Source organism: Mustela nivalis (assembly GCF_964662115.1).
Source record: "Mustela nivalis genome assembly, chromosome: 10".
Classification (NCBI taxonomy): Eukaryota; Metazoa; Chordata; class Mammalia; order Carnivora; family Mustelidae; genus Mustela; species Mustela nivalis.
In genome coordinates this window covers 82504531-82526188 of record NC_139029.1, presented here as the reverse complement: position 1 = coordinate 82526188, position 21658 = coordinate 82504531, and the positions used below count along the sequence as shown (strand labels likewise).

The 21658-nt window shown below is 38.9% G+C and overlaps 1 protein-coding gene across 1 annotated transcript in view; it reads right to left on the bottom strand.

Annotated features, from left to right (window-relative positions):
• PALMD (palmdelphin) overlaps window positions 1-21658 on the bottom strand; it is a 48878-nt gene that overhangs the window by 20965 nt on the left and 6255 nt on the right. Inside the window, exons 2-3 of the mRNA XM_082686479.1 lie at window positions 11043-11123; window positions 4914-5038 (exon numbers count right to left, since the gene is read on the bottom strand). Coding sequence (XP_082542605.1) covers window positions 4914-5038; window positions 11043-11123 — 206 coding nt within the window. The remainder of the gene's footprint in view (window positions 1-4913; window positions 5039-11042; window positions 11124-21658) is intronic.

The following is a 21658-nucleotide window of genomic DNA, read 5'->3' as shown; positions in this document are numbered from 1 at the left end:
CGGAGAGCAGTTGGGCAGCTGTATAGGAAAGAGGAATCTAGAATGTGAATGACATGGCTCCTTTGGATACTTCTGAGGGTGCTTGGAGTGGCGGGGGGGGGTGGGGACGGTAATTTTGGGTGTAGGCTATTGGATGGAGGAAAGCAACAGATGTGACAGAAGAGGATTTTTAAGCCGGCCAATGAATGTGTGCACATGCTGTCTGGACGGAGAAGTCAGTGTTGAATTTGCACCTGTGCCTATAATCAAGAAGTAAATGGTTCACTGGTCACAGCAAGAACAGGGCTCATTTGGGAGGCAAATTGAAACTCTATTTAAGCAAAGTGATTCAGAAGGAGATGTTCAATACCATTTTCCTCCTGGGAACATTTCTTCCTAAGGCGTTAATCAGGGCAACAGGCAAAATACTCACTAATATTGTTCCAAAGCTAAGAATGTGTCTCTGAGACAAAAACCATGGAAACCTACTTATTTTCTGAAATGTTGCCTCTCTGAAAGAAAAGATGAGAGGATGAATAATCAGACATGCTTTACTTAAAGGTTGGGTGTGAGTCAGGGGAACTTTGGGTGTGCTCAATATAGCAGGGTCATCTGAATGTCTGTATGAAATGATGCATGCAGGAGAGTGAAATCATAGCATGGATTGGAAATGAAAAGTGCTGTAAAAGGGTAGCATTTACAGGATTGAACTAATGTGAAATTTGTCTGCAGGATCTGGGACATAACTTATTTTTATAATGAAGACTTAATTAAATTTTAAATCCTGGGTCTTAATTTTTTAGTTACATGAGTCAAGACAAGTTAGGATCTACAAAAGTCATCTTTCTCACTTATTGAATGTTACCTACCTCATAAGGTGGTTGTGAGGATTCAAAGAACTAATCCATATGAAGTGCTTAACGCAGTGCCTGGTCTATAACTACACACTCTGTAAAAATTAACTGCTGCTGTTAGCATTTCAGTCTTCAAGCCGTAAAGAAAACCCATCAATTATGCCTGAATGGGAGGAATCCTTGTGGGGCGGGGATCTCAGTTTTCTCAAAGAAAAAGATTCTTTGTACTGCCATAAAGAAATAGAGATCTTGGTCAAAAGATAAACATCCCCGTCCTACTTTTAATTATTTTGACTCCTAAAAAGGAATAGGATCTAATATTTTTTGAACATCTACCATATGTCAGGCACTCCGGAAGCTGCTTGACTCACAGTGTCCTGTGAAGTCGCTCTCATGGTCCCACTATTATTAACAAGGAAACTAAGGCCCAAAGAGATGAAGAACGTTTCCAGGCTTCTATGCCTTATGGATGGCAGAACAGGGATTTGAAAGCCAAAGGCCACGCTCTTCCAGTTCATCTCACAAGACCGTGTAAGTAGTAGGGGAATGAAATCTCCAGAGGCTGACTGGCCCTGCTACAGACTCTGAGGTAATAGCAACGTTTCTATTTTGATGTTCCCATTAAAATCTTATCCTCTGGCTGAGAGGCCTGGCAGATGGCAAATGTCACCCTTGAGCAGTCACCCAAGTCAAGTGATAAACCACATTCAGGCTTTGGGCTGCTTTCCCTGCTCGGGGAAGGAGGATGGTTCAGCGCCCCAGTCTGTCCGTCGACTGGGTTGTTTCTTGGAGCTCACAGGAAAATGTACTTTATTTACCTGCTAAGAAAAGCTCCTGAGGCTCTGTGGGCAGTTGTTTTGGGGAAAGAATAACTTTAACAACACGCAACAACACGCACCTGATAGTTTAGCAGCTTTAGAAAGATCTGAGAAGAAAATGTTCAGTTACAGATAAAGCGGCTTTGGCACCGTGATTTCTCTAATGCTGGGCGGCTGCGGAGGCTGCGTGATACAGACAAGGCACAGATACTTTGTGTCTCCCCATGTTGCTTCAGAACATTCTGTTCCCTGCCCATTGTCAACCAGACAAACATGCCATCATGGGTCACAGCGATGCATATTCTTTACTAACTCTTTACAAATACGGCTTTTTAGGACCATTCCTTAAACAAAGCAATTTGCTATGGGGTGTTAGGGGTTTTAGCATTTTGAGAATACTTCTTTAGTTCTATAGTGGGAGAACACAGAGCCTGACTTGCTTTGAGGTCCAAGTTTACCCTTTAATGACTCTGTGACCTTCCTTAATCCCCTTATCCTCTCTGAGTCTGTTTCGACCTCTCTGCCATGGAGCCATCACTGCTTTCTTTCTGGGATTGCTGTGAGAATTCAATGATGTAATGTAAGTCAAGTGCTTTGCAAATTGCACGAGGCCATTTAAAAATGAACCATTTGTGTTATTATTATTTATGTTTGGGGCTTAACATCGTCTGGTATTAATAAAGGATCCCCTGATGGTTAATGACCCCCTGGAGATCTAAAACAAGGTTGCAGTGAAGCCACAGGAATGAAAAACCAGGCATAGGGAATCCAGTCAATAATAGCGTAATAGCATTGTATGGTTGACCAATGTTGACTATACTTATCATAGTGAGCAGCGTGTATCATACAGGATTGTTGAATCACGATGCTGTACACTTGAAACTAATATAATAACATATTCAACTATATTTAAATTAAAACAAAAAATAAAAAAAAGTAAAGTCTAATAAGTCATAATGAGATGCCAGAAATTGGGTAGAGTATAGATATAGAACCGGTAATTTAATACAGACATCAGCGCAACATGGAAGAAGATCCAGAGGGTGGTAGGAGCTGTTTGGAGAAAGGAGAACCGAGGGACTGAACATGCTTTAAAGACACAGAAGAGGGGTGCCTGGGTGGCTCAGTGGGTTAAGCCTCTGCCTTCGGCTCAGGTCATGATCTCAGAGTCCTAGGATCGAGTCCCGAGTGGGGCTTTCTGCTCAGCGGAGAGCCTGCTACCCCCTCTCTCTCTGCCTGCCTCTCTGCCTACTTGTGATCTCTCTCTCTGTGTGTCAAATAAGTAAATAAAATCTTTAAAAAAAAATAAAGACACAGAAGAGATAATAGCTTCTCAGATCACAGTGTGTGGTCTGGAATGCTGTGAGTGGTCACTTTATTGACAGCATCGGGAAGTCACATGAATTAGTTTCTGATCCAGCATGTCCTAATTGTGTGGATACTTCAACCTCTGGGCAAAAAGGGACGATGATGACACTTTGTCACAGGGTTATGAAGATTAAATGATGATATATGTAAAGTACCTGACAGGTAATATGGCAGGTAAATATGGTTTCTCTACTTCCTGCTCTTCCCCCTCCTTTTTTTTTGGTCGGATAAAAACTCTAACTAGGCATTCAGAGCATTCAGGCAAGGTCTGAAAGCAATCAGTAGAACCCTAGAAAATTGTCTGGGATTACTTGCAATGCCACCCAAACTTCTTTATGAAGTCTGAGTCTATGTCGCCACTTCAATTACCAAGTGCAGAGAAAAGTCGTAGGTGTTCAGTAGGAGCAAAGACTCTTAACCAGGGGGCTCTGAAGGGAAGCATGAAGGTGTTTGCAAAGTGCAGGGTGTGCAGGGATTAAGTTCAGAAGTCCTTCAGAGATAAGGGTTCCGTGTTGGTGGTGAGAAAGGAATCATCAGTTGAGCCAGAGTTTGGTTAGAAGCTCTTGCTAAGGGACGCCTTACGAGGATCAAGTTTTCCAAACTGTAGAGTTGATATATTGAGTTAGTTTTTGAGTATTTGTTATCTGCTTTTCAGAAACATTTCTCTTTAAGCAAGCAACTGAGGATTCATGAATGTGAACATTTCAATGATTACAACATAACTTTTTAAGAATTGTTAATTTAAAAAACATCTCAAAAAGAACACATAATCAGTGATGTTAGCTCTTAGATATACGAGTGTATGAAACGAGGCAAGGAAAATGAGAATCAGTTTAAAAAGGAAACTTTTCTCCGTGTTGTCAATTTGAGACCTAATGCGATCTGTCTATGGAGTGTGGTGAGGATGGACAGAATGTGGTCGTCAATCCACGGGATATTTTCAACTTCCAGGTCTTTCTTTCTTATAGTTCTCACTAAAGAGAACAAATTTGCAGTGACTGAGATTTTGAAAGCTACCTATGTTTCAAAGATCCATAGGCTTTAAATTATTGTCATTATTATACCACAAGAAATCCCATCTTTTTTCCACGCACAGGTTAGAAAATGATTGTGACATTTCCCACATCTCTTTCTTCCATGCTATCTATATTTTGCGGTAATACTAATAACCCCATCTTCTATTCCAGTGTTTCAATTGTTTTTTTCACGCCCATCACCTCATTTTAAGCCAAGGCAATTTTAAAACTTTCCTTGTTATGTTGCAAGTTGCTGACTCTGGACTGATTTTGTGTGATGGGCAAGGAAGGACATCGAGAAGTGAGGTCAACACCTGTGACCAAATGATTAGGGAAGTAGAAGAGAGAAAACGCTAGTGATGTGTTCCTACAGTGTCTTCTCTTCCAAAGTATGGTTGTGACTGGGGGCAGCTGGGGAGAGGGGTGACGGAGGAACAGTATAAACACACCCATTGAGTTGTCACCTGTCGAGAGTGGGGGTTGGGGCTGTGAACAAGGACTGTTTTTTGATCACCTGTTATATGCCAGGTAAGTGCCAGTAGCTTAGCCACAATATGTAAAATACATATATTTTTCATTTGCTCAACAACTGTAAAAGATAGATATTGCTACTACCATTTCATAGATGAGGAGATAGGCTTGGAGAACTTTGAGTAAGTCACTAATATGTATTTAAAAAATAAATATTGTGTTGCTATGCATAGGGGATATTTATAGTAAAATTTCTATTGCCTTTGGTGTTGTATTGCCTTGGTCTTTATTAAAAATCCAGATGGAAGATCTGATTATGTCTCTAAAAATAAGAATGGCTCTTATACATGCAACATGGGCAAAGCCAAAATAAAAAAAGTTGTGGAGTAGCCCAGTGAGGGCCGTACCTGAGGATACTTTGTTCTAGAACCTGGATCTGGTGCTGGTCTCGTTGATTTTGTTTCTTCATCTCTTCCTGTTCTTTTCCGGTGCTGACTCCATCTAGAAGCCATTTCTCCCTTAAGGCTTTTTTCTGATATCAGGAAACATAAAGATGTTCTTATATCAGTCAGTAGTTTCCACACTCTCTGGCTGCTTTGAAATCTCATGAATTTTAATAGTGGACAGAGTAAAGAGAAATTATTTTTTCTCACTGTCTTGCCTGAATAAATCTGGTGTCTTCCTTCACTGCACCCTTTGTGACCCCCTTCCAAAGACAGTTTTATGTGTCTAAATCCCATTTTTCTTTTAAGTTCCAGTTCAGGTCCCTCCATCTCTGTGAAAATCTCTGGTCTCCCCCGCCCCATACCTTCCACAGCCCCATCCTCGCCCTCAGAGAACTCTCTTTCCTCAGAATCAGGCTGCACTGTGTATAGACACTCTGTCTTGCAGTTGTACAGGGACCTTATCATGTGATATCTCTTATTTGTTTGGTTAATGTTGGTACATCTTGTGTCTTTGAAGTAAAATGTTCCTTGAAGCCATTTTTTTATTCATCTCAATGACAGTGTATGGCGAATGCTCCAAAAAATTTGGGGGGGGGAATTATTTCAAATGGTGGGTGAAACAAGAAATTGCTATTGTATCTTAAACTAATTCAATGTTGGTCTTAAGTGGTGTGGTCAGCATTTATGACCTTGCCTATCCAATACCCATCTTTCTTCTGAGAAGCTACCTGGTTCCAGCTACCTAAGCTTCACCTAAATGACTTGTTCCAATAACATGATGCAGAAATTCACTGATCTGTCTAAATACAGGTGAGTTAAATTTTTGTCAACTTTAACAAAACAAAATTTATGTTTTATTACATGGAAAAAAAGTCCCCTTGAATTTGCATGAAAGAATTACAATGATGGACCTTGAACCTAAGAAGACTTAAAGCAAATGAGAAACATATAAATTTTGGAGGGAACTTAGCTAGCATCCCATCCATGTCTTACATAGGAACTGTTAGACACTATTTCCAAAGAGTTTGAGTTTTTTCTTTTCTTCCTGGAGAAAACTGTTCTCCCTATATAATCTACCTGTGTAAATTATTTGTTCAAAAATTACTTTTTTGGGATTCACTGTATCTAAAGTGGTGAGGAGAGAATAATGGGAACTTTGTATTTCCGGAGAATTCTTTCTCTGATGCATGATTAAAGTGAGAGTGAGTAAAGAGAACTTTTTTTAGAATGGTGCTGGGGTTAATACTACTAGCATATAAATCCTTTGAATTTTAAACAAAATTCAAATAATGTTGACTGTGCTAGGTAATTACCAGATGATGGCTATTTTAAGTAAGGCAATGGTTTTCAAACCAATTAGAAACATTACATTGATTACAAATATATATTATATGGAATTACACTTTGTAGGACTGATACAACCTGGATTGCTCTAGTTGAAGCAATGAGGGGGCTTGGCAGCCTATAGAAGCACAGAACACAGTTTGAAAACCACTAGATCAAGTAGGAACCTTGTCCTAGATCATTGTATTTGTGTTGGCCTTTTCAGAGTTTCAAGCAATTATGGGGTATGTGGACAACATACCCCATAAGAAAAGTTTGTAGCAAGGGAGTCTCTCTTTCAGTGTTATCTTAACCCTAAATTATAGCTCTTCGGCTGTTTGTAGAAATGCTCTCCCACAGACACAGTTAAATGTTATTAATCAAGGTCAAGATTTATCTTTGAGATCAAAGATGCCAAGAAAATCTTAGTATACTATCATTTTAAGAATTTACCTTAATTTTAATATATTTTTATTTGATGGAATGTGATGATAGCTAATGAGTAATAAAGAAGACAGATGACACCTATCCAAGTAAATTATAGTCCTTACAAACCACCTACGAGGACAGTTTCAGTCATTTATATCCATATCACTATAAGAAACATTTAGATGGGATGGTCTTATATTGCTGAGTTACAGGGAGCAGAGAATAATTCTGGTGATGTGTTATGTGAACTTGGGCCTATGTAGTCTTATATAAGTGTTATATATATAGTCTGATATATAGTCTTATATAAGTGTTCTAAGTCTGGTTAGGAACAAGAATAATTTTAAGTTTAGCCTCATAAAACTTTGTCCATAACTCACAAATTGTCATTTACCTCTGGCGGAGAACTTTGCCAGAGGTAAAATGAAAAAATGAATTTGTGAATTAGCTCTTTGCCTCTGAATATAAAATACATAATTTTGATGTGCATTTAAATGATATGGCACAATCGCGTATTGTAACAACTTAAACATAGTTATTTTGTTTTTATGTCACTGTTTAGACTTGTACTTTTGTCTATGAGGTTGATGAAAAATCTGTTCCACAACGACATTCATATTCAAAAGCCATATTAACTAAGTAAAAATATAAGGACATGCCAGTAATAGATCTTTGAGCAGTTTTTTAATGGAAAGTTTTTCTGTAAAAAACTTTGCATTTTATATAGCATTTAGAGTGGACTTGAAGAATAAATTAGTTTTGGGACACCTGGGAGGCTCAGTTCTGGTCATGATCCTGGAGTCCTGGGATCAAGTCCTGCATCAGGCTCCCTGCTTGGCAGAGAGTTTGCCTTTCCCTCTGACCCACCCCTCCATCCCCTTCTCATTCTCTCTCTCTCTCAAATAAATAAAATCTTGAAAAAAAAGTAAAAAAAAAAAAAGAATAAATTAGTTTTTCATACCATGAATCAAATGGACTTCCAGAAAAGTTTTCTAAGTTGAGTGTAGTTTGTGTTTCTGGGTGGCAGACTGTGATCACGTTACTAGGTGAGGAGACCCATAGTGTACAAATCTCAGAAATGTTTGAAAGTTAGAACGCTCCTCATGTCCCCGGAAATTCCCTTTCCGGCATGTCATTGGTATGATTGCCCAGTTCCAGAGCCAAAGAATATGAGTGAATTACTACTCTTATTTTGCAACGTATGTACTAATGACACAGAGCAGAGCTTTGTAAATGTTTGCGTTTGTGTTGTTTAAAGTGTGTCATTGAAGTGTAACAAAATAGTTGGCAATCAGGAAAGGGCTGAGGATAGTCAGTGGACCGGAGACAGATGGATGAAGAGGAACATCAAAGAATACCTGGTAACTACAGGGGCCGATAGAGCTTTCCTGACTTGGTGAGGGTATTGTAGAATCAATTTTAAAAAAATATTTCTGGGTTCTGGAAGGCACAGGTGGTTAAGCATCAGACTCTTGGTTTCGGCTCAGGTCGTGATCTCAAGGTCGTGAGATTGAGCCCCGTGGGGGGCCTCCATGCTCAGCAGGGAGTCTGCTTCAGACTCTCTCTCCCACTCTTCTCTCTCTTTCTCTCTCTCTCTCTCTCTTGAATAAATAAATAAATAAATAAATGGATTAAAAAAAAATTACCTCTGCACATTTCCGAGCCCCATTTATAATGGTGCCTCGTTCCTGTTTGGTCCAGCTTACCATTTTCTGTAAAACATGATGCAAACAGCCACTCTTTCCTCTGTGTTCCCTTTGTAGTTTGTGCCTCCAATCAGCAGGACTCATCCCGGTGTTTCTGTGTTATCTCAAGGTTCTGGGTCAATTATTCATTGTAAAGACCTAGATCAAACTTTATTGTGTGTTCTTATTGTCCTCCTTAGTACCTGACATGTAATAAGTAATTAGTAATTTTTTTTTTACTCAAAGGCTCTCTATACACTCATACAAATCCTACCAGTCGGTTAAGACTCAGCTGAAATCCCACACCTTTAATAGTCTTGCTTTGACCACTTCAGATTAGAGTTACTTCCTTATATTCTTACTTAAATTAAAAAAAAAAAATCTCTTTTAAAAAAAAATTTTTTTTATTTATTTGAGAGAGAGAGAGAGTGAGAGAGCATGAGGGGGGTGGGTTAGAGGGAGAAGCAAACTCCCTGCCGAGCAGGGAGCCCGATGTGGGACTCGATCCCGGGACTCAGATCATGACCTGAGCCGAAGGCGGTTGCTTAACCAGCAGAGCCACCCAGGCGCCCCCCCCCCCCAAAAAAAACATCTCTTAACTTGTCCTAATTCTTTATTTAATCCTGGGTTTCCCACTATGTTGCAGGCAGAAGGGCTACAGCTCTCCAGGACCACTGCTAGTCTCTGTGGTATTAATATGAAAATCAGAAAAAATTGCTGTTTCTCACCCCACCCCTTTGGCTCAGGGCACCACTTGGGAAGATGTATGGCACCTTTGTGCAGAGAAAAAGAAATGCTATCCTTCAGCCAGAACCAGCTCTATGCCAGCGTGCCCAGTTCCAAGGGAGTGTAAGCAGGGATTTTAGCACCCCTTTCTCAGTATTTTTATGCCGTACACAATCTGCACAACAGTGTTCGGCAATCCAAAACATTATAAATATTCTGTTTGGATTGGATTAAACAATCTCCTGGGTTCCAGAAAGCAAACCTATATGGAAGATCATGTAGGACTTTTTTCTTTAAAATAAAGATTTTATTTATTTATTTATTTGACAGAGAGAGAGAAGAGAGTGAGAGGGAACACAAGCATGGGGAGTGTGAGAGGGAGAAGCAGGCTTCCCGCCGATGCACGGCTCAATCCCAGGACCCTGCCGAAGGCAGATGCTTAATGACTGAGCCACCCAGGTGCCCCTCATGTATGACTTTTTAGACTGACTTTGGCAAATATTGAAAAGAGGTGCCACCTCGGAAATGGAGTTTTCAGTGAGTCAGAGTCAGAGTACTTATGTCTAACTTGCCTCCTAGAATGAACTCGGGATATTTAACCCTTTCTCCTAGTGTGAGCTCTACCGTTGTTTGGCGACCCGCTCGACAAGGATAGCAATTGCTGAATGCCAGAGAGCTATCCATTTACTCAGAACCAGTCATTAGTTTATGGAGAGCCTCAAACTGTGGGTGTGTTTGTACTAGAGAGAGAGAGAGAGGGAGAGAGAGATGAGGGAGAGAGAGAACGAGCACTGGTTATGGTGTTAGAAACGGCTCAGCTCAACAATCACTGTGGACTTGCCTTTTGATTTGACTTTCACCAAAATAACTTGGTAAAGTTTGCTTTAATCTCACTGATCATTCTGGTTATGCACACTGCATTTCTTGGCTCTATCTATGCGTCATGTAAATTCAATGTGGCCCACTGCAAGGATAGCAGGTTAACTATACTTTGAAATTAACCGTCAAACATTGGAAATGTCAATTTATATAGGGGCAAACAGGCAAACGGAATTTAGAGAACGGAGGCTAATTGGAATCTTAAATGATGTTTCTTTTCAGAGGAGGTCACTTGAACTATCAGAAAGCTAGGAGCAGCTGAATTAGGCATGTTTACCTAAGTGTGTAGACCCCATGAGTGTGCGACATTGTTTCACTGAGGGATTCATTAAATCTGTTGGTAGCAGCCTTGCCAGAGAGGTAGCTCCTTGCTTGGGTCTGTTCACAAGGACCTCCTGTTTGTCATTTGGTTGCATCCTGTGGCGAAGCTACATAATAAAATGTTGAAACCCAGTGTGCTTTAATTACAAAATGACCACACCCAAAGAATATGTAAAGTCTGATTTTAAAAATGGAGGTTTATTTCTGGTGATGATCTCATGGTTTGTCAAGACAAAACAAAGCAAAAGGAAACAAAACCCCCCAAACATACTCAAACAATATTGGATTCATGGCACTGAGCTTTTCAATACTAACATCCTTGACCAGGCCAGACAGTGTCTGTTGTGCACCCCCTGGGGGAAAGCTTGCCTTTCGTTTATTTCAAAAGGGACTTCCTAGCTGGATTGGTCCCTAGGGATCTTAAGCAAGATTGTGTTCAGGGGGCCAAATTATCAAGGCTAAATTCTCAAGGTTACCCAAGAAAATGAGGAAATTCAATAATAAAGGATAAAAGTAATAAAAACTTGTTTTCTACATGTTTACCAGAAGATATTAACCTCCTATGCAAATATTACTAGTTTCTCGGCCCTCCCCTACAGTTATTAGGGTGTTAGTAAAACTATGCTGAATTTTCTCCTTCCCAAAGCATCTTTACTATAGAGATTTTGAATGCCATTAGGATATTTGAATACAAAATCATTGAAATGAAATTAAAATCAGAAATTACCTTCAAATGCTGGTGCTTTAGTTTTTCTTCCTCTATTTTCAGACGCTTCTGTGAGATTTCTTCTTGTATTTTTCTTTTATCCTGAAATAAAAGGAGTTCCAGCGTAATCTACTTTTTCAATTTGCTTAAATATGTTTCCTTGGGGTTGTCGTCATTACCAAATGGCTGGCCAGTCGTACGCTCCTGGCATTGGTAGAAAGCTTCTTTGGAAACTCATATTTCAAAGGGAAGGGGGGCAAAATGAGACATTCAAAACATTTTGCTGATGGAAAACGATAGAAGGTGCTTTTTCAAAGAGAACTTGAAAATATTTCAATGTCTTTCCTTCCCCACTCTCCTCCCGTCTGCTTTAAAAAAATCTTCCCTATTAATCTAGCAAGATTGCGCTACTGAGTGATGCAATGGAAAAAGTGAATTTTAAGGAGGGAATTTTGAAATAAGCCTGAGGAAACCCTGTGAGGAGAAAGACTGTTCCTGGCACAGGACTGAAGAAACTGCTGGGTAAAAGGTCTGCTTATGTGGGAAAACAGGATAGCTAGCCTACAGAACGTTTGAAAACTAGGAAGCTAGAAGGTGGGAGTGTTTCCTCCTTGTATAACTCGCTATGTGAAGATAGAGAAAAAAGGGTTCCGATAATGCTTGTTAACAGTAAGAGAGCTTTTAGCTCCAGTTAAAAAAAAAATTCATGGGCTGATGGAGTTTCTTTCACCAAGTTTAAATTGCATTACCTCAAAAAACCCAGGAAGCATAACTGTTAATGCCCAGTGGTTGTACTTTTTAGAAAATACAGCATGTACTGTATACTATGTAGCCTGGGTTTGATTTCTGGCTCTGCCATTTACTAAACCTGTGTTCTTGGACAAAATTCTTAAGTTTTCTGTGCCTCAATTACCTCATCTGAAATAATGGGGATAATAAGGGAATCAAGCTCATAAGATACGAGCATTAAATATACGTCAAATTTCCTAGGATGGTGTTTGACGCATAACACTCTGTAAGTATTTGTTTAATAAAGTTAAGGAAATAAGGCATAATCTGTTAATCACAGAAAGTAGCACACTAATTCTGATAATGCTTCCATAAGCCTGAAATATCTTAGAGAGTCCCTCTCTGGAATTTTCTGAGGCATTTTACAAGCTATGCAAAAAGGCTCTTATTTCCTTATTTTTTTGACCAGAGGTGACATTATCCTCCGTCTCTTTTATAAGAGGGGATTTTGAATCAGCTTTCAAAATTGAAAACTCTCAAAGGATAAAAATTTGTTGCCAGTGAAGACAACTGAAAGAATGTGAAGCAGGCTCAGAAGGTAATTTGGAAGGAAGAGTTCCAAAAATGCTTGGCAACATTGTTGAAATAAGTGCAAGCCTTCCTGATGTGACTCCTTTGAAGATAAAAACTCTTTTTTGATGTTTAAGTTCAGGTACATTTGTCGAAGAAAAACAACATGTTACTCTCCAACTTGATGTCATGTTTTTCTTTGTGTGTTAGAAGAATATATGACTTCATCAGTAACCTACTTTGTAAATTTTATAAGCAGTTATTTTGAAAAAAATAAAAAAAAATCAGCTAGGCAACAAGGAACAAACTGAGGGTTTTGGAGGGGGGGGCGGGAGGTGTGGGGTGTGCCAACATGGTGGGTATTAAGGAGGGCACATATTGCGTGGAGCACTGGGTGTGGTGCATAAACAATGATTTTTGGAACACTGAAAAGAAATTAAAAAGAATAAATAAAAATTAAAAAAAATTAGCTAGGCAACAAATGTGGTCTTTAGTATTACTTGTTTAGGTCAGATCTGGTCATTAGGAACAAAAACTCTCTTTGAGAATTGACCTGTGAGTCAATTCTCCATTCTATCTAGAGGTTGTAAATTGAGCAGCTATTAGTAATATTTTAAATATATTAGGCCAAACATTTTGGTAAGTATTTTACAGGCACTATTTCACTGAATCATCATAACAAAGGTATTGCGTTAATTTTCATCTTAGGAGAAGAAGTGTAAGTTTAACTGAGTAACTAATTAGTCCGAGATCTCACAACTAGTAAGTGGCTAACCTAGGGGTTTGATTCCAGGCAATTTGAGTTTAGCCTCCACACTCTTAGCCAACTCACCACACCATTTTCCCTAGTGAGAAATCAGTCCCACTTCTTAAAATTTCCCTCACTGTCCTGTCTATCATGAAGAACTGTGGCCAGTTCTGGCTGGCAACAGGAGTGGGGTCTCTCATTAGAAAGGAGTCCATTTTTCATTCCATATTTAGTGTTGGTGTCTAATCATCTCCCTTACGCCACAGGTAGCCCATAGAGAAGAGTGCCTTAAGTATAAGAGATGATGTTGAACCTAGCAAGGCTTCCCCACCCCTTTCAATAACCAGTTTGGGCTGGTTTCATCTTGGGTTGGTAATAAGGGAAGGAAAGCTGTGTGGGTAGAGGCAGGGCATCTGAAGTGTTTTGGCAACACAAGGCTTATAGAGGGTTGCTAAGGAATACCAGTGTTTTTTTCTCTCAGAGGTAACATGATGCCTCCCTTATGTCAGTCTAGGTAATTAAGAAGATAATTTATAATGTTATAGGTATGATTCTCTTTTAAGATAGAAGTGCATTTTCCTCATAAAATATTCAATAGCAGATTATTATCCTTTTGCCAAATTTCATAGGGGCTTATAAGAATTACTGAAAAATAAGATGGCAGTAATTTAATTTTATTAAGACAAAATAAGTAAGTCAACCTTAAGTTACATATCTAGCTCTATTGCTAGTATACCAAAAGTTACCATAGCCTGCTAATTCCTTCCAAAATTATCATGAAACAAATAGATGTGGGATGCCATCTGCTTCCCAAAATTTCCCCAGGAGCTTGAGCATGTCTATAGACATCCGTTATAACCTGGCACATCATATATTTATTAATGTTAACTTTTATGAATAACTTACATTGATGCTTACTTTTTAAATGTTCAACTAAGGAAGACTTCTATTTAATGAACAGTTGCGTAGATAGATTTTTAGCTGTCTGACTTAGAATATTTTAGCAGTTGACACCCACAAATTCCAATTCCGTATAAGCCTACCTCTTGATTATGTTGAAAATTAGTTTATCTTGCGCAACTAGAAAGCTATTGTGAACACCCATAATCCAGTATTATTGCAATCATGTACTTGATAAAAATAAGCACCGTACTTAGGAGTGTGACTATTTTAGAGATATTATAGGTTAACAAGGAGCTAATATTCCAGAATCCCTGAATCTGTAAAGAGGACAAGACTGATCCTGAGTTATTTAATGATTAATTTATCCAATACTGGGGTACTTATGTACAAACACTCTGTTCAGGGTGACCTTTGAAGTTGTGCAGTATTTAAAATTTTTTCAGAAGTAGATGCTTTTGGGGCTTCTGGATGGCTCAGTCATTAAGCATCTGCCTTCTGCTCAGGTCATGATCCCAGGATAGAGCCCCACATCAGGCTCCCTGGTTGCCAGGAAGCCCGCTTCCCCCTCTTCCCACTCCCCCTGCTTGTGTTCCCTCTCTTGCTGTCTCTCTCTGTCAAGTAAATAACTAAAATCTTAAAAAAAAAAAAAGTAGATTCTTTCTTCAAGAAACTTACACTCTTTTTTTTTTTTTAAGATTATTTGTTTATTTATTTGACAGAGAAATCACAAGTAGGCAGAAGTAGGCAGAGAGGCAGCAGAAAGAGAGGGAGAAGCAGTCTTCCTGCTGAGCAGAGTCTGATGTGGGGCTCGATACCAGGACCCTGGGACCATGACCAGAGCCTAAGGCAAAGGCTTAACCCACTGAACCACCCAGGTGCCCCCAAACTTACATTCTTATACAAAAAGAAAATCACTCATCCAAGTAACTATATAATTTAAGAAAAAAGGTAAGAAATGTCTTTCCTGGGGCACCTGGGTGGCTCAGTGGGTTAAAGCCTCTGCCTTTGGCTCGGGTCATGGTCTCAGGGTCCTGGGATCGAGCCCCGTGTTGGGCTCTCTGCTCAGTGGGGAGCCTGCTTCCTCCTCTCTCCCTGCTTGCCTCTCTGACAACTTGTAATCTCTATCAAATAAATAAATTAAAAAAAATCTTTAAAGAAATGTCTTTCCTGAGACACAAGAGAAGGCTCTATGAGAGTTGAGGGGAGATAGAGAGCAGTTGTTTCTAGATGATGTGGTTGGAAGAGGCTCTAATGTAGCATTTGTGAAGAGTATGTTGGATGGCTGCTGGGGAGCAGGCGAGTGGGGGAGAAAGGGCACTCAAGTCAGGGGCTCAATGTGAGCAAAGGCTTGGAGGTAGAAAATTGGTACATTCTCTAGAACAGCAATTCTGGAATCTAAGTTGCCATATGGGTAGTGGGAAATAAAATAGGGATAAGAGGGGGTGCCTGGGTGGCTCAGCTGGTTGAACCACTGCCTTTGGCTCGGGTCGAGGTTCCGGAGTCCTGGGATTGAGTCCCACGTGGGGCTTCCTCTGCTTTATGGGGAGTCTGCTTCTCCTTCTCCCTCAGCCTTTCCCCCTGCTTGTGCTCTCTCTCTCTGTCAAATAAATAAATAAAATCTTAAAAAAAAAAATAGGGATATGAGGATGAAGAGAAGTCCTTACTAGAAAATATTCAATGGTAGGACAAGAGGTTTGGAATTTACTTATGTACTGATAGAGAGCAATGAAAAGTGTTCAGAGGGAGAGGATTCATAGAGTTAAAACCATGTTTTAAGAAGTTTAATCTCGTGTAATTGGGTAGTAGATGTTGAAGGAGGACCGTGCAAATGGGGATCATCAGTTAGGCCAGGAGAACTTGAGCAAGGGATAGGAGAGCGTATAGACATAGAGTCCAAGGAGTTAAAGTTGGTTGGACTTGGAAACTGGTGACATATGGATGCAGGAAAGGAAGGGGTCAAATGTGAGTAAAAGTCTTTTATGCTTAGGTAGGGCAGAACTGTCAACAGATGCAAGATATTCAGGAGAAGGAAGAGGGGTTGGTAGGGGAGATGATGGATTCACACCAAGTTCAAGGTGTCTTTGGGATAGCCAGATAGAGTTATCTGGGGGGCCGTTGAAACATTGGTTGGAAAGAGATGTGGGGGTCAAAGATAGAGATGTTAGTGTTTCAGAAGGGATAGCTGAAGTCAGAAGATGGTCAGAGCACGACTGGAGACATATTTATGAAAAGAGAGGAGGGCTAAAGACAGATCCTTCAGGAAGCGCCTACATTGAAGGGGTAGAAAAGGAAGGGAATCCATATGGAATTTTATTTCGAAGTCAATCAGAAATTATAATAGAACTTGACAAATTAGGCTAATTCAATTAGTCATTTCAGATTTGAATGAATGAATCTAGCAGATTCATTGTGCTAGAAGCTGAGTATCTTATAATTTCAATGTGCAGATAATGGTAACATGAAAAGAAAGGGATGTGCTAACACAACATTCCCAGAAAAGAATCCTGAGCATAGTTAGAGGTTCACTAGAGTGCACTGAAACTTTGATTTCTAAAAGTCTTGAAAATTTCCTAAAAAATTCTTGAAAAAGGGACAGACATTTCAAAAGGGAAGGTAGACCATGAAGCCTGGGCAGTTTACAAGTGGAAACATGGCTACACAATTACAAATGATCTTGGGTAAGAAGAAAATAGAGTTGCTATAAAACAAAACCAAATAGTTTGGAATCAAGGAGAGCTCTCCAATGAGCTCATGAAACCAAGAATGAAGATTAGCCAGTGGTACCTACTTGTAATAGTATAAATAAATGTAAAAAAAAAAACCTCACGTGATGTGCAGATGAGAATCATGTGAAAAACATTGAGGGCACACAAAGCACAAGTGTATAAATGATTATGTATACTTAAGTCATATTGAGAGCAAAAAGGTAAAGGCAATCATTGGACAATCGCTGAGATACATAGTATAATAGCAACATGACGAAAATAGAACTATTCCGCTTCTATTTTGCTTCCACATTTTTAATTAAGGAGAATAATTCTAACCCTGAAGAGAGTAGAGCAAATAAGCTTAAAGGAAAACTGAAGCACAAGAAGAAATAGAACACTGAAGACAGAGCTGTCCAGACTCTGATGGGGTTCATTTCAGAGAGTAGAAAATTTATAGACATGACAGAAAATTATTAATATTATTTTTGTTATTTTTAAAGAGAGATTAAGCAGGGGTGGGGGGGGCAGAGGAAGGGCCAGTGAGAATTTTAAACACGTTCCACGCCCAGCACAGAGCCCAGTGTGGGGCTTGATCTCATGACCCTGTAAACATGACCTGACCTGAAATCAAAATTCTGATACTCAGCAGACTGAGCCACCCAAGTGCCCCAACATAACAGAAAATTACTGTCAAGTAACCTTGGAATCTTGGGAGAAGAGGTCTCAAAGACTGAAAGTAGCAAATGTCCTAATTTTTGGAAGAGGGACAATGGGGGAATTATGAATATTTAAAGATTCGTGAATTTACTGGTTAATCCCTGGCAAAGTCATGGAATGAATTATTAAACAATGTTGTATTTAGACAAGCAATGTCTAAGAGATAACATTTGATTATTAAAAATGAAGCATTTAAAACTTTCTTTTGCTTAATTTTTCTAGATGGGCCGATGATGATTATGGTGGTTACAACAATAACTAACATTTACAGATATCTTTTTATGAGTCAGGAGCTACTTAAAGCTCTTCAATGAATCAATTTATTTTATCTTCCCCAAATGTTTTGAAGTAGGAACCATGTTTATCCCCAGTAGGTAGGTGAAGAAATTGATAAATGATATCTAGAGTACAGAAATTCAATACCTTGGTTTTAGCAGGGCTTTGGACAAAGTTTCTTATTTTATTCTTCAAGAAATTTGTGTAAATTCAAACAAAAAAATATAGTTGAAAGTGATTATATTAACATTAAAAAAAACCCCAATGCCTCTAAGAAGAGAGAACACTAAAATTAAATCCAATAAACCAACAAACATAAATGTATTGAGGTAACTTTCTGACTCAGAATTTTGAGGGTGAAGTAGGGGGTGCTGGAAGATTTATTGTTAGAAACTGCTCCAGGTCGGCTAGTTTTAGGAATCAATGAAATAAAAGAGGACCAAATCAAGATTTTGAAATATCTTGTCTATTAGGGATGTTGGACCTAAATTAATGATTAATTTTATTCTTAACAAATGTAAGCTATGGAACTTTGTACAATATGTTAATTGTAGAAGATTAAAAAAATCCAGACAACTTTAAAGAAAAATATAAGAATCCCTTGTACTCCCACGGCTTTAGAACTAACTGCTGTCCACATTTTGATGCATTTTATTCCATTCTTTCTTCAGGATACCCAAACCACAGATGTGTACCCTTACATACACATACGTGCAAACCACATGAGGGGGCCCATACACAGTTTGTGTTCCATTTTTTGTACTTAATATTGTGTCATGAGTGTCTCTCATGTTACTACATTTTACTAATAAAAATATTAAATTTTATTTAGAATACTATTATTTGCTCAGTCTCTCTCTTTTTTTTTTAGTGGATTATTTATTTTATTTTTCTTTCTTCTTTACATCATCTTTTTTTTTTTTAATTTCTTTTCAGCATAACAGTATTCATTGTTTTTGCACCACACCCAGTGCTCCATGCAATCCGTGCCCTCTCTAATACCCACCACCTAGTTCCCCCAACCTCCCACCCCCGCCCCTTCAAAACCCTCAGATTGTTTTTCAGAGTCCATAGTCTCTCATGGTTCACCTCAGTCTCTCTCTTTTTTCTGCCCCTTAGGCTGCTTTGTATCTTTTGTTATAATGAGTAGTTGTGTGATGAAGTTCCTTATATGTAAATTTTGAACCACTTTTCTCTGAATATTTCCTCAAGATAGATCCCTAGAAGTTAGTTACCTAGGTATAGGGATGTTTTAAAAATTCTTAATACAGATTGTTAAAAAGACTTCAATGAAAAATAGTTTTAACTTATATTTCACCTCACCCTTACTAATTACGAATATTGCAAGTAAAAGTTCTTTTAGCAGTTTGCATAGGTCAAATAGTATCTCATTTTGATGTTTTAATGAGATTTCTGAGATTGGTGTGGGAAAATATTCATAATTTTGTTGGCTATCTGTATCAATTATTTTTTAAATTGCCTGTTTGTGATGTCTACCCTTTTTTCTGTAAAACCTATTAATTATTTACTTATCAATGGGTAAGAACTCTTTGAATTAAGGATAATAACCTTTTGTTTATCATTTTAGTTGCAAGTAATTTTTTTAATTGCATTTAAATTTTACTTCTGGTGTTATTAGAAGTATTAAAAGTTCGGTTGCCTGGGTAGCTCAGTTGGCTAAGTGTCTGCTTTGGGCTAAGGTCATGATCCCAGAGCTCTGGGATCTAGTGCCATACCAGGCTCCCTGCTGGGCAGGGAGTATGCTTCTCCCTCTGCCTGCACTCCCCCTGCTTGTGTGTGTGCTTTCTCTCTGGCAAAAAAGTAAATAAAATCTTTAAAAAAAAAGTGCTGAAAATGTTACTCTACTATCTTGATGTCTTTAATATCTTTATTGTCTGAGATACAGTAATTATCCATCTATATTTTCCTCCAGTTTCCTAAAGATTTTTTTTTAAAAGCCTCTTCCATCTAGCTGAATTATTTTGATTTATGGTAACTGCCAAGGACCTAATATTCGTTTTTCCAAATTTTTGGCTGATCTATAGCTCTACCAAAGGATTCTTTCCTAGTGATTTACTTTTTCTTAAAAATTTCTTTTTTTTTTAATTTTTTATTTTTTATAAACATATATTTTTATCCCCAGGGGTACAGGTCTGTGAATCACCAGGTTTACACACTTCACAGCACTCACCAAAGCACATACCCTCCCCAATGTCCATAATCCCACCCCCTTCTCCCAACCCCCCTCCCCCTAGCAACCCTCAGTTTGTTTTGTGAGATGAAGAGTCACTTATGGTTTGTCTCCCTCCCAATCCCATCTTGTTTCATTTATTCTTCTTCTACCCACTTAAGCCCCCATGTTGCATCACCACTTCCTCATATCAGGGAGATCATATGATAGTTGTCTTTCTCCGCTTGACTTATTTCGCTAAGCATGATACGCTCTAGTTCCATCCATGTTGTCGCAAATGGCAAGATTTTATTTCTTTTGATGGCTGCATAGTATTCCATTGTGTATATATACCACATCTTCTTGATCCATTCATCTGTTGATGGACATCTAGGTTCTTTCCATAGTTTGGCTATTGTGGACATTGTTGCTATAAACATTTGGGTGCACGTGCCCCTTTGGATCACTACGTTTGTATCTTTAGGGTAAATACCCAGTAGTGCAATTGCTGGGTCATAGGGCAGTTCTATTTCTATTGATTTACTTTTAAAAAAAGTGTTAATTTTTATCATTTACTAATTTGGTATGTATATTAGGGTCTGGTTCGAGGTTACCTGCATAGTTGGGTTTGGTATTAATAGTACATAATTTAGATAATGTGTTGATGAGACAAATTAACATTTTATTGGTCAAGTTTTTGAGCTTTATTGCTTTTGTCTAAAATGTCTTAATTAGTAGCAATAGTTTTTCGTTTTTTTCCACTTGGACTTTGGAGTGATTTTTTAAAATTCCTATAGAAATAAAATTGAAAACCCAAACAATACTCTATCCACCTTACTCTCATATGGAAGCATTTAAGGAGAAGCTGGGTGAGCATCTTTGGAGCATAGCATCGTGAAGATGGGGATATGGACCTTCTCTAAGTTTTCTTCAGCTAGAGCAGGAAATCTCTATGTTTTCTCCTGGCTCTATGATTATTTCTGCATCCTAGTTCTGAAACACCCTCATTCTGAGTTATCCACGGGCATTGGATGTGGTTATCACTACATCTTATGAGGTGAATGAAAAAGCACCCATTTTCTAAACCTTATTTTATTCAGTAACTTTAGTCTTCTTTCCTAGCCAGAGAACAAACTCTGACACATCTCGAAATGAAACTCAGTTGGGCTACTCATTTATTCCTTTGTCCTTTCCTGTTTGTTCTAACGAATAGTGACCAAACAAGGATAAAGAACAAACACAAGGTAAACCCTCCAAAACTCAAGGGTGATGGTGAACTTTGTTGTTGGCTTTAGTGAAAAAAATATTTTCAGCTTGATGGCCTTCATTCATTTACTCATTTGCAAAGGGGTGTGTGTGTGTGTGTGTGTGTGTTCCAGCTAGTGCTGAGCTCAGTGCTGGGGGGCTGTGTGAGATGCAGTGATGTCCCTGCCTTAGCAAATCCTGGCTGGAGGGAAGAGACCTTGTGTAATGGAAGTGAGATGGGAAGGTCACAGTCTCGGAGTATGGGATGCTCTGGGACATGGTGCCAGCCCAGCCCTGTCGAAGCAATTACAAATGCTTCTGAAATGGCATCACTTTCTCTTTTCGCACCTCTACTCCCCTGTGGACTGTGGAAAGCAGAGGAGACTCTAAGGGCTGAAGGACTGGTTTGGGTTAGAAAATGCGGTTAAGTGAAGCAGAACCTCTACAGATTCTTCTCTCTCTTTCACTTCAAACTCTATTAAGAGTGAACCACAGAGGAAGTTCTAAATGGGGTGAGGTTTGTGGTTTTGAGGTTTCTTAGAATTTTATTGTGATGTTGCGGCCAGAGAGT